Source organism: Drosophila bipectinata, chromosome 3R, assembly GCF_030179905.1.
Source record: "Drosophila bipectinata strain 14024-0381.07 chromosome 3R, DbipHiC1v2, whole genome shotgun sequence".
NCBI classification, from domain to species: Eukaryota; Metazoa; Arthropoda; class Insecta; order Diptera; family Drosophilidae; genus Drosophila; species Drosophila bipectinata.
In genome coordinates, this window is record NC_091739.1 from 15,076,780 (window position 1) to 15,090,180 (window position 13,401).

A 13,401-nucleotide genomic window follows, 5' to 3' on the forward strand; every position below is an offset into this window, starting at 1 on the left:
AATTGCTAGCCTAGATGTGGAAACTTTTAATTTTTATTTTAACTAACTTTTCATAATTAGCGGAAAGCGTTGATTGTTTTCTTTTAATTTTCCATCCCATTCCCTGTGCCAGTAACTAATTTCCTAACAATTGATTGTTCCAATTGAAGCTCTTCACTTTTATTACTTTATTTCTTATTCACTTGGGACTAAAGGACCTTCTGAAGGAGAGTCTACCCCTCCACCCTCCACCCAGTTAACACCTCTCAGACCTCAGAAAATAGTCTTAGGCAGGACAACGACAGCTTGACAACAAATCTCCGCTGAGTTAATTTGCCAGCCTAATGTCATTTCCCGTGGTATTCAGGGACCCAATCACAGAACGTAAGGCGATTACGGCTTGCCACGCCCACCTCGCAACAACACACCCACACACCACTCATCCAACCACCCACCGCCCTTTTATTTTCTGAAATTGTCTTCGATTCAATGGATCTGTTTTCTGGTCTTTAAGTATTTTTCAGTATGAGGATTTCAATGGAAGGATAAATGAACTTAAAATTGAGAAAACTTCTACTTGAGTGCTTTTTTCTCCAAGTGTAATGAGTACTCACCGCTGCCGCTGTCGTAGGATCTGGTGGTGGAACCACTCGTGTTGGAGCGCTTTATCTCGCGTCGACCCATGGTACCTGTGGTGTCCTTTACCTCCTCCTCCTGAGGCTTCTGCTGCCTCGATTTGGGGGATTCTCTGGACACGTGGCACGTGGCTAGTAGAGCACAGGCTGTGGAAGCCGCCGCTTTGGCAACTGCCGAGGTGTAGTCGCCACCGACAGTGGTGCCTCCGGGTCGGTGTTGGAGCTGGTGCTGGTACTGGTACTGGTGGTGGTGGGTGGTCAACGACGGTGTGGAGGCTGTGGTGCGACCGCTGTTGGCCAACAACGCCTGACCAGGAGCGGTGGGCGGGAACTCGAAGTAGTTGACCTGCAGCTGATTACCGAGCAAATTGATGGCCGGTTTTGTGGCCAAACTGCTCGAGTTATCCGCGTGGCTGGTGTGACTGGAGCTGCTGCTGCGCCTGTGTTGGTGGTGGTGCTGATGCTGATGCGGATATGGGTGCTGGTGCGGATGCTGGGAGTGTGGCGGAGTGCTGCTGCCGGCGGCGGCTGTGGCGGAGTGCACCTGATGCGGAGTGGGCGGCGGCGGGGGGCAGGCGTTGTTGATGCTGCTGCTGCTGGTGGAGGATGATTTGCGCAGTGATGATGGTCTTAACCCTTTGACAGGGTACAATGGGTACTATCGTCCGGCAACGCGTACCCAATCGCGGTGGTCACTGTTGTACCAAATGCCTGAAAAATAATACAACCAAACATACATTTTATTTTTATAATTCAATGGAAAAATATATTAAAACTATATAAAAATATCTTAATAGAGAATCCATCTACAAGTCGTTTAAGGCATTTCGCCTTATTTCCTGATCAGGTACAAAACCCACAATTTTTTGCGTTACCCCTTGGAAAAAATTCGAAATTAGATTCAAATTCGATCTAAAAAATATTTTGTCTCAGGAATTTCATGCAGAATTGTGGCAAATCGGTCCAGAAATCGTTTAAGGTATTCCGCTTTAGAATCGGATGAGAATTGGGGCAGATATAGGCATCCCTGTGGACCCTATAGGGGAAACCCTCATTTTCAAGGAATCTTATCACGAAAAATGGACAAAAAATCTCAAAAATATTTTGTCTCAGAATTTTGATGCAGAATTGTGGCAAATCGGTCCAGAAATCGTTTAAGGTATTCCGCTTTAGAATCGGATGAGAATTGGGGAACATATAGCCATTACTGTGGACCCTATAGGGGAAACCCTCATTTTCAAGGGATCCCATCACGAAAAATGGATAAAAAATCTAAAAAATATTTTGTCTCACGATTTTGATGCAAAATGGTGGCAAATCGATCCAGAAATCGTTTAAAGTATTCCGCTTGAGAATCGGATGAGAATTGGAAAAGATATAGCCATCACTGTGGACCCTATAGGGGAAACCCTCATTTTCAAGGGATCTTATCACGAAAAGTGGACAAAAAACCTCAAAAATATTTTGTCTCAGGGTCTTGATGCAGAATTGTGGCAAATCGGTCCAGAAATCGTTTAAGGTATTCCGCTTGAGAATCGGATGAGAATTGGGGAACATATAGCCATTACTGTGGACCCTATAGGGGAAACCCTCATTTTCAAGGGATCCCATCACGAAAAATGGATAAAAAATCTAAAAAATATTTTGTCTCACGATTTTGATGCAAAATGGTGGCAAATCGATCCAGAAATCGTTTAAAGTATTCCGCTTGAGAATCGGATGAGAATTGGGGAAGATATAGCCATCACTGTGGACCCTATAGGGGAAACCCTCATTTTCAAGGGATCTTATCACGAAAAATGGACAAAAAACCTCAAAAATATTTTGTCTCAGGGTCTTGATGCAGAATTGTGGCAAATCGGTCCAGAAATCGTTTAAGGTATTCCGCTTGAGAATCGGATGAGAATTGGGGAAGATATATATATATTCACCATTTACCATAAGTTACTCCTCTTTGAGATTAAATCAATAGTGGCAATACGGTAGACCGTGTCTTTTGCAGCGCTTAATACTTTTTTACCAAATTTATATACAAAACAAAGGTATTTTTAATCGTAAATTAAAAATTAATGCAACCACAATTTATCATGGCGGATGCCGTCCGTTTCCCTTATGAATAACCACGAAAATTGAGGACAACTGGCGGCGTAATCGTTATTGTCGCCCATCGATAAACGGACATTAACTGCAGGCAGGACACACTGCCACGGACACGCAGACACACGCACTCACACACCCTTACGCACACGGATTAAGGACAAAGTGCACTTAAAGCCAACTCCAGGACCGACGCGTGTCCTGCATGACAACGCAGATTGCGCATACGCCCCGTTAATGTCCGCCATTAGTAGCGCCATTTGGGGCAGCAGTGCCCAGCATAGTCGGCGTCAATTTTGGCAAATATTTGGCACATGAAATCATTTTGCGCTAATAAAATTTTACGCCCCCTTGGGCTGTCCATTGATTTCCTGTAAAATGCCAAACGACCACAGAAACTGACCACACACTCGCCGGAGCAGAACGGACCTTGGGAGGGAGAAAAGTGGAGTGTCCGGCCACAATAACCGCATAGTAATCGCCCGTAATGGTTCGCCGTTAAGATTTACAGAGAATGCCCATTAATATCTATGTTCCGATTCAAGGATTAGGCGGAGCTCGGCCATCAAAATTGATTAAGTCGCCGCGACAGTTGAAAATTTAATGAGGCGCATGCATGACTGACTTTTTTCCAAGAAAAACTAATTAGGCCGGCACAATCACAAGAAATCATAAGACAATCCAATCAACTTCGAATAAATTTTGCAGAAGTAGTTATTTTCTCAGAGAATTGCATGCTCGATGCCCTCGCAAATCAGAGAATGCAATAAAAGCCACGATGGGACAGCGGCACTAGCAATCAATGCATATTGAATTAGGTTGCAGATATATAGGAGAAATCTGCTCACCAGTTGCCAGGATACCGCTCAACAGGTGCTTCTTTGCCAGCTGAAGGTAAAATCAATTGATTAACTGGGGAGCTTCAAATCGAATCAGCGACAGTTCATGTGAGAAAGCCCTTGACTCGCTACTGAGTTTTGAGCGGTGGAGGGGGCATCTAGCTGGGTGTGGCATGCAAATAAAATTGCAGCTGCAATAAACTGGTTTGAGACACTATTAAATTATGGCCTGCATGCTGGGGTCCCAGGTGGCAAATCAGCAGACGGCAAATAAGGAAGATGCCCGCACAAAGGCCGCGCTTCTCGGGCCAAATGCAATTTAATTTAATGGAATTCCTTGCCATCCCAGGCAGGAGCTGGCAGAACACCATCCCGGGGCCCGGGACCCGGCACTCTCCATCGGTCAGCATCAGCTGGATGGATTCAATGTCGATGGTTTTCAGCGCCAACACAAAGCATAAAAGTCCTGTCATCAGTCCTGTGTTCTGTTTTCAAAGAGAATCGCCAAAGCCTCACATCGATTTAAGTTTTCTTTCAAACTACTTTTCCGTATTAATTTGTGGACTGTTTTATAAATAAGCTGTATTTATTTTCCCTTTTAAAAGGATTAAACATATAATATGCAATGTGAGAGGAAAATTGAGCTGCAAAGGTTTTTGCATTCCGAGTGGAAAACTCTTTCGCTCGCATGTGGCATGTAATCGGTCTCGATACGAATTACCATAATACGACACCAGAAAAGGACACATGAAAGGCAGCCAGGGCACAGGATACACGCTCAGAAGGATATCCCTGCCAGTTGGAATGAATCTCGGTTTCTGGCCAACTGAAGCGTAGACAAGGAGCTGTTTCAGATTTTTCTCCGTTTTCTGTTTTTCTGTTTTTTGCGTTAGTGGTCTTTTTTTTGTATTTTTCTTGGCATCGCAGCACGGGGATTAAAGCGTCAAATTGTTAGACAAGTTCTTGGCCCCTACTTTTGTGCCGAGAACGCCCAGATAGATCAAAGCCCGCTGCATATATGCATACTACGGTTGTGTACTCGCCCTTCTGGCATTCTCCGGATACGAGTCCGTCCGCATAAGGACTAAGGACGTGTGTGTATTGTGCACTGACGTGGCTTAAGCCCACGGTCCTGACAATGCCTTTTAATCAATTCCCCGAGTCGTTCCATCAATAAACGACAAGCAGGCCGGATGATGTGAGTTCCTATTCGGAATTTTTCTAGCTCTGGCTCTTCCTTTTGTCAGGATGTGCGGAGATGTCAATTTTTCTAATGAGTTGGCAGAAATAAATACCTCCAGCTCGGACTCCATTTTAAAAGACCAACACCTGGCTGACCAGAAAACACACCCATGCAGTAAGGGAGTCCTGCGAGTTCATAATCACAAGCAGACGCCCACCTGCGAAAATGGAATTTAATTTGCTAATACGCTCCGCTGAGTGGGGAGCCGTCAGAGGGGCAGTTAGGGAGGCAGGTGGGGCTATGTGCCACCTCGGGTAGGTAGTCAGGTGAGACAGGCTGACTATGATGGGTTTTTGGGACGCCGGCTTTTTGCAGGGCCTGCGGCTAAAAATTGTTGAAAATACTTTGCAAATCGTTTCTCCAGCTCCCAGCCTCCAGCCAAAAATGTACCGTGCCACTCCTCCACCCTTTATCGCCAGACTTTAGTCATTCTCGGCTAAAACTTGGCTTTCACATAGTTGAGTTGGCAGTACGGCTCTGGATCTGGCTCGGGCTCTGGTCTGGGCACTCACATAGTTAAGCCAATGTAAACTTTTTTAATTTGCAATAATAATAAAAAATTCCGTTTTTCGTCTGAGAGTAGGGACGAGGCGGGCAGACTGCCAAAGAATTTTCAAAGCCAGGTCCTGTCCCAGAACCAAATAATTCAACAAGTTTTATGCCATCCAGCCACCATCGCCATCATCGCCATCGTGCTGTCATCGTGCTCGTCGGGCTTCAAAATATTTGTGGTTGCCTGTTTGTGTTTTACGGCAGCTCGCACACATGAGGCACAGCTCCTGGCGGGAAGAGGGCCCTGGCTGAATGTCCCAGCTTAATCCCCGACGAGTCGCGCAGTTTAAAAACCCATTTTGATTTATGCGCCCGAGTTGCTCCGACCGGGAGTGTCCTGGAGTGGCTGAGATATTCAGACACCTGTTTGAAAATTTGTTCAACTCGCAGCGAACTAGAAAAGGATGCTCGGCCGAACTATGACTACAGAGAATCGAATCAATAAAAGCCCCGACCCAATCGACTGCAAGGCAAGGCCATCCATCCCGATTTCAATGAAAGTTATTCGACCCGAAGTGAAAATGGGAAAACTTGGCTGGCGGACTAAGCAAATAGTTGCATCGCCTAAGCCGGGATAGCTTGACCTGGAATCGTTCAATAATCCAGCAAATGCTTCTGACTATTCCATTAGTCCAGTGTCAGCTGGGGGCAATCAACGGGTTTGGCTTTCCGGCTTAAACTTGAGACCTTTAAACTGTCAGAGTCGGATGTCGCAGGCGAAGGGTTCTTATTCGCTTTTGAATAAAATGCAGCTAAGCAAGTCAGCCTCAGGAACTCGAATTATGTTCGAGGAAAGTTTGGCTCCTGAATTTCGGGAATTTTTCATTTAATTTCCCGCCATGTCACTGATGGAGGTAAAAGGGCATGTGCCATAAATTAAAGTAAATTATAGTCCTGATTATAATAGCTCTAAAACGTATCAACTAAACAGTACTAGTCTTCATATAAATACTTTTCCCCAGTGCCATTTTTGTAGTCATTCTTGTACTACCCAAAATCGATTATCGTTCATGAAAGGATAGCTCCAGTGGCAGGATGTAGCGAAATGCCAACGCAGCAGGGCACAAGGACATTAAAGTAAGACTAGCAAAAAAGACACCGCCAGCGAGCAAAAATGGCAACATGTGGTTAGACAAAAAAAGGGTGTGTGGCGTGGCATGGCTTAAACCACCAAGGAGGGGAACTGAGGTATTTAGCCCCGAGCGGCGTTATTTTTTCCTTGATTGTCGGCATCGCTTTCCAGTTCCAGTGCCACAAAAAGCAGCTTGATTGAATGGGTGTCCTGACACTGTGATGATAAGCGTCCATTTTGACACGCACTGACCTCCAACCCCCAACAGCGGCAGGTCCTTTTTGTGCACCTGCCGCCACGGGCAACTGCATCTGCGGAAGTTCAGCGGACCACGTTCGCACGTTTGCATGTCAGTCCCCCCGGGTGTTTGCACAAGCAGCATATGTAAACGCAAACATGAGCCCAGGATAATGGCAAAAAATATCCAGAGAAACCAGGGGATACTCTAAATTGTTTAATATTGTACATAATCCTTATAATTCCATAAATCTTTCAATCAAGGCCTTTTTTTCGGATTAAAGATGGATTCTGGGGCACCCTTAAGAGTTGCGTAATTAAGATTTTGATGTAAAGATGTTCTGTTCTCCAAGAAAAAATATATCTTTATATCCTTTAGTGAAATTCTCTCAGAATTACGGAAATATTCAGGATTATAGAACGACCAAACCCTCAGCCAAAGGACATAACGAATGTATGTATTTACTTTTCTAGAGTCCACACAACTACTGCGCTATTTACTAATTTTTAAATTATATTTCTGGCACATTCCTTTGAGCGTTAAATATAAAAACAAACTCTCCCTCCGCTACCCGTTGACCCTAAATAAAGTGTGCCACACAAACGGAGGCAGGACCTGCAGATGGAAGAAAAAACGCTGTTGGGGAAATGACTGGCAAATGCTGTGAGTTTAATTAAAACTTAATGAAATGGAGAGCAATACTTTTATTGGCCATTTGCATATGAGTTTGTTTTTTTTTTTGTGTGTGTGCTTTCGAGGTGTGCGTAACAGGATATGTGTGTGTAAACATGGTGAGCTGGCAGCTTCCCTCTGTTAGTTTAGTGTCGGGCTTAATCAAATTAAATAAACCCGCTGGCAGGACAACGCAAACATCAAGTGGCGCAGCAGTAACATTTAATGCCACAAATAATTGAAGCGTTAAAACATCAGCTTTCAGTTGCAGGAATTTGTTGGCGCAATAGATTAACTTTGGTGGCAAGCACTTCGATTTGCACAAAACTACGTCCCGAAAACCACCAACCACCCGCCCAGCACACCTGCTGGGCAAACAAGTTAATTGAATTTACAAATTGTATTTTCAATGCAGTTGCTCGTCAAGGAGCAGTGACAGCCAAATTCGAAATCGAATACTTGCTAAATTGTTTGATTTTAGAAATACCTCCTGCGGCTATTCTCCAGATAATTATTTGCACATCAAGTTATAACATTGTGTTTAATAATTACGATGTTGATTTGATTTAAATTATGCAATTATGGCATTCTCCGACACATTAAACTTTTATAAACTGATTTGTGGATTGCCCTGCTGATGATTTAATTGCAGCTGCTGTTGTTGCTTTTAAATTTTAAAGCGAAATTCGTTGCCATGGTTGACTTTAAAGTTAGCTTCTCCATCACCAGGAATTTCTGCATTTTTCATTTAATGAATGCCTGAATAAATGAGATGGGAATCCGTCCGGAAAGCTGCCAAAATCACATTCCACCGACGAGAATTCCCATTTTGATACAGATTTTGTTTTCGCTCACTGCTGCTGGTGCTGGTTCTGGTGCTTCTGATGCGAACGACTTCATTTCAACAATTTGAACTTTAAAGTCGAGGTTGCCAGGCAAAGTCAAATCAAATTTCATGCTCGATTTACACATTTTGCAGGATTCTGAATTATTCACCAGGATAAGGGATAAGGGCGGTGTGTATAAGAGGGTTTTATGCTGCGCATGTGAGTTAATTACTCCCTCCCGCCCTCCGACGTGGGCTTCTGCCTCAGTTGGTAAGCCCAACACCTTCGTTGCTATTTGGCGGCCATTGCCTTGCCTGTTCTGGTCCTGGCAAGGTCCTGAGTCCTTCCCCTCCTGCATTAACTTCATTATCACTGCACAGCAATTTTAGCATACCTGCTGCCCCAGTTGTGTGCACGCCCCATCTCGAACATAAAATATAATGCGCGGCCCCTTTTTTTCGTCCTTGTGCTTCCATCTCCACTCGACTCCAGTCCGCACTCGGCTTCCGAGTTGTTCTTGGGAAAACAGCTTTGGAAAATTTGCACGTCATACGCACACAACGCTTATGAAAAAGGGGCTGGGGCCCTGGCAGGGGCAGCGGGAAAAAAGGGGCAACTGACAACCCTTTTTCGCCACTGCCGTTTTATGTGCATTTTAAGCGAGCCGAGCAGAGCAAAGTTTTACGTTTTACGATGTGTTTTCAACAGTTGGTACGTGACTTTACACTGAGCAGCGCAGTTGCCTCCTCAGATTTTTAGGGACTGATGCCGAAAGTCAAGTTCCCGGCCGATAGGGTCAGTCAACAGTTGGCCAAAGCACACACGCACTCTTGGCCGTGGATCGCACTTCTATTAATTGCATGTGTGGCCAAAGTCAGCTCTGACATGAACATGGCAGTTGGCATGGATGAAGGTTGCCGGTGGGGGCTCAGGCAGTACATGGGTGGGTGACCGGAGACGAGGATATTGGGGGTTCAGTGGCAGTAATCGTAATTGCTTTTGCGTAAAATGTCTAAGCTGTGTGTCCCTGCCCACAAGCAATATCAACCAAATTCCTTATTGAAAAATGCTACTTTTATTCCTTAGTGTAGTTTGCAAACATTTCTCTGCAACTGCATCCCTTATACCGCCCATTTTCACACACACATCGCATCGTTATCGTTCACATTGCATTATGGTTGACAGGCAAAAATTGACCCACTTCTGGGCAAATGCGGAAAAAGGAGTGCACCACAACGTAAATCCACTTTCGGTGGCAAAGCGTGTAATTAGCCCTCGTCCTCCGGTGGCAAACGAGAACCAATTACAATTTCTATTTGCCGGTTATAAATCAGAGCTGCAGCTGGCAGAAAAAATCGAAAAAAACTCAACCTAATGCCAGAAAAGAGTCGGCCAAATTGCTGCTGCAAATAAAGTGACCAATAGACCACTCCAAGGATACTAAAATGTCACAAAAAAAATAGAAGAGAAATTAAAAGGAACAAATGGCAAGCGCTGCAAAAACTGGAAATTGCCCACAAATGTATGCTATGAAAAATTTTCATTTCGGAAAAGGCCACAAAAATCACGAAGAACAATGAAAATGGTGGAAAATAAAAAAAAAAAGAAACGGGAATTGCAATATCCACTTTCGCATTGGGGCGCTGGCACTTTTGCACGAAACTCGAGTGCGGCCACCGAATCTGAGTAAAAACCAGAAAAATTTCAGAAAAAATCTCCATTAAAGACCAGCCGGTTAAAATGGATGCAGCATGTAGTTTACTCTGGAGTCCGGACTCCTGTTGGAGGGGTTGACAAATAGCAAGGATAAGAGAAAGATCCATTTAAAAAAAAATAGAGTAGGGTGAGTGAGGGAAGAGTGTGTGGAAAAAAGTATCAACTGCCAGCATCCGTGTCAGTTCGTCCGGACACGAGTGTGAGTGAGTGCCATAGAGTGGAGTGTGTGTATGAACTTGAAAAGCGAGTTTCGTTTGAAAATGTCAGCCGGCAGGAGGCAGGAGGCAGTCGGCAGACACTCACGCACACGATATGGAATTGATGTAAGTAAACCGCTGCAATGCCAGGAATTTTTCCATAAGCCGCTGCCACACAGCGCTTTCAATTTGCCTAGGACTTGCCGGCACTAACAAGGACATGTATGGAAGTTACTCATAAATACTTTGGCTAACATAAGCACTCTTTTGTTTGCTGAAATTGCTTTAAATAAATATTTATTAAAATATTAAAGATCCTGAATAAATTCTATTTGAATCCTTTTGAAACTAAGCAGAGCGTGTAGAGTAATATTTTCAGGACTAACTTTGCTTAGACCAATTTATTCTTTATAAAAAAAAAACAATACAAAAAAAACTACCATAAGTTGATTCGATTTGGAGCTCAGGTGCAATGTTAGTTTCTATTTTTTGTGCCAGCATTGTATGGGAAAATCAGGCTGAGTGCTCCATCCGCTCTCAAAAAGAAACCTTTAGCCGCTTTTGCAGACTATTTACACATGGCCGTTTGAGCAAGTGAGTGTGTGTGTGTGTGGTTTGGTTTTCCTTAGACTTTGCCCATTCCCATTTCCCCCCCTCCATCTCCATCAGGACAAAGTGTTTGCTTACAAAACTTCACAATTTGATTCCCGGGGAGCGGGGATGGGGTAGAGAAACGATTTTTATTTTCAATTTTCTTTGTCGAATACATGACAAAGTGCCATCAACAAGCGAGCGAGGCGAAGCAACGCGTTAAGGGAGCAACAAATATCCAATACATGTATGTATATGTATCTACACTGTACATGTGTGTGTGTGTGGGAGGCTGACTGGGTTATGGGGCGTGGCATTTGCCTGTTGAAATATTGCAACCGCTGCCAATAAGCGAAGAAAGGATAACAAAAATTGAGCGATGTGTCTGCCGCAGCCGCGGATACAAGTCTAATAAGGACAACATGAACGATACGTATTGTAGACAGATGTGTCCTTGTCTTTACATGTGTATGAGTGTGTGTGAGTGCCTGTGAGAGATCCTGATACTCGTATTGATAAAATGACAAATATGGCTGCCATCGTCTTGTGGATTGTGGATTGCCATCGCAGCTGTGGTGTGAAATGCGATGAGAGCCTCCGGAAGGAGCTGTATGATTGCCACCTCGTCACCTCATCCTCTCGGAAAAGGTATCCTTTCACAGTTATTTGAGACTGACAAATGGAAACTTCAAATTATTGTCGGCACTATTATTTTACTTTCGTATCCTGTTAGTCCTTTACAAGCTGATCACATAATTTATGGAGGAAAACAAAGGTTTTAAAGTGTTAATTAAACATACAAGCAAAGCTCATTCTCAGTCCCTAGGCTGCTGCATAATTTGGAAATTTTGCTGTCCATTTTTTTGTTGTCCTGCCGGCCACTTGTCCTGTCCATTTGCAGTCGTCTCGGCCCCCTCTCCACCACCCATACACCGTCATTACAGCTTGTAAGTGCTCATTAACATAAGCCGCTGAGATGCCGTTGTGCGCATTGTTGTCCTTCCGGTTGTCCTCCACGGACTTTTGTTTGCCTTTTTCGAAAAGGACTTTGGACTCGGGACTCGGGACTTCGGACTTTCGGGCTTGGGACTCACGCTGATTGTAGCATTTAAATTAATTTTAATAAAACGAACAAAAAGCAAGAATCAAGCAAATTATAGAATCAAAAGACACTGGCCCATAAAAGTAAACAGGCGAGGCATGGCTGTTTCTGTTGCTCATATTGTTGTTGTCGTTGTTGTTGTTGGGTGGATATGCCGAAAGTCCCCGAATATAAAAGTTAAATTAAAAAATAATATCCAGAGAGCAACGACAATGAAAGCGACGTCGTGGCGTGGCGTGGCATGGCAAAGGCGAACAAAAATGCGAATTACACATAAAAAGCCGCAATTGAGTTTTTGGACTTGTCCCCGCCACTCGGTGGGGCAACCGGCAAATGGAGAGGGGAAATCGAGTAAGGAGGGGCTGGTGGTCGGGTGGGAAAACCCAGGGAAAACAAGGGGCTCTCTGGCGGCGAGTGAGTAAACTCCATACCAAATATATGCGTAAATCTCAACGAATTTCATGCGACTGACGATTTCAATGGGCGTGTGGCAAGAGGGGAATGAGAGTGAAGGGGAGGATGGGTGGCATAAGGGGAGGGCGTAGCAACCAGCAAATACAACAACCCGAAATGGGAATCCAAATGAGCAGCACTGCCAGCAAATAAAGGCAGCAGCAGCGACAAAAGGAAAGGCTCTGCCGCAGAAGGAGAAAGCTGAAAGAAAAGCGTGTCTCGTAAAATTTCCCAAACACACACATGAAAACTGCTGCACAGCTGCCTCGTTGGCTAAGAGAGGGGAGAGGGGGGGCTGAAGTCTTAAAGCAACCGCTGCATTGTTTCATTAACTCCGTCCGGAAAGTGTGTGCTTTATCCCCCATTCGCCGCCTCTGTCCTGCTTCCTGACAACATTTTATGGCCCCCTTCGTTTTTAAACCGAGATCATTGAACGCTTAACTGCACTTGAATAAAAAATTTAAGCTTTTTTTATTAAATAATATTTAAGACATAACTATTAGGGCTCTAGAGACTCTAAGTTTAAAGAGCTAATAATATGTAATTAGGATTTGTGGGGCTAATTGTTTCTCAAGAACCTTGTAATAATTTGTAAGAGTGTAGTGTGTTAACCCCTGACATTTCTTGTTGATTTACACCCAACAAAACGCTTTGGCACTTGCTTTTTTCCAACACAATCATCTTAGAAGTCTGACTCTAAGAGTCCTTAGTCCTTAGACTTTTCTTCGAGTATATTTCGGTTAATCTGACGAATCCAGAGTTGATTTACTCATCACTCGCTTAGACGGGGCCTTCGTCCGTAAATTCTCGTAAATCTCCGTAAAATGAGGAAATAAGTTGTAATTGCAAAATCTTTATCGCTCTGCGAAGATAGTAGATGGCCCCTCCTTCTGGGGCTGACTGCTAATTAGTTAGCAGAAAAAGTGAAAAGCGAGAGCCTGGCAGCTTCGACTCATCTTAATGAACTTTTCCAATTTTACTTTTCCCTCCTCGGAGCCTGGAAGCTACTTTTGTAGGTATTGTGCCGGCGAAGATGTTGGCTTTCAAAGCTGAAATGCATGAGCCAGTCCTGGACTAGGACTCCCTGGGACCGACCCACCTTTCCCACCAACGATCCTCATTTTCATGCACAATTACCGCCCAACGACGACGACGGCAAGTTTTCAAGGCCGCTTTTAGCACGTAAAT

At 44.2% G+C, this 13,401-nt stretch overlaps 1 protein-coding gene across 1 annotated transcript in view; it reads right to left on the reverse strand.

Moving 5' to 3' along the window:
* The window catches only part of LOC108129209 (uncharacterized), a 33,615-nt gene that overhangs the window by 19,246 nt on the left and 968 nt on the right, over nucleotides 1-13,401 (reverse strand). Inside the window, 1 exon segment of the mRNA XM_070282145.1 lies at nucleotides 594-1,325. Within this exon segment, the coding sequence (XP_070138246.1) occupies nucleotides 594-1,325 (732 nt within the window).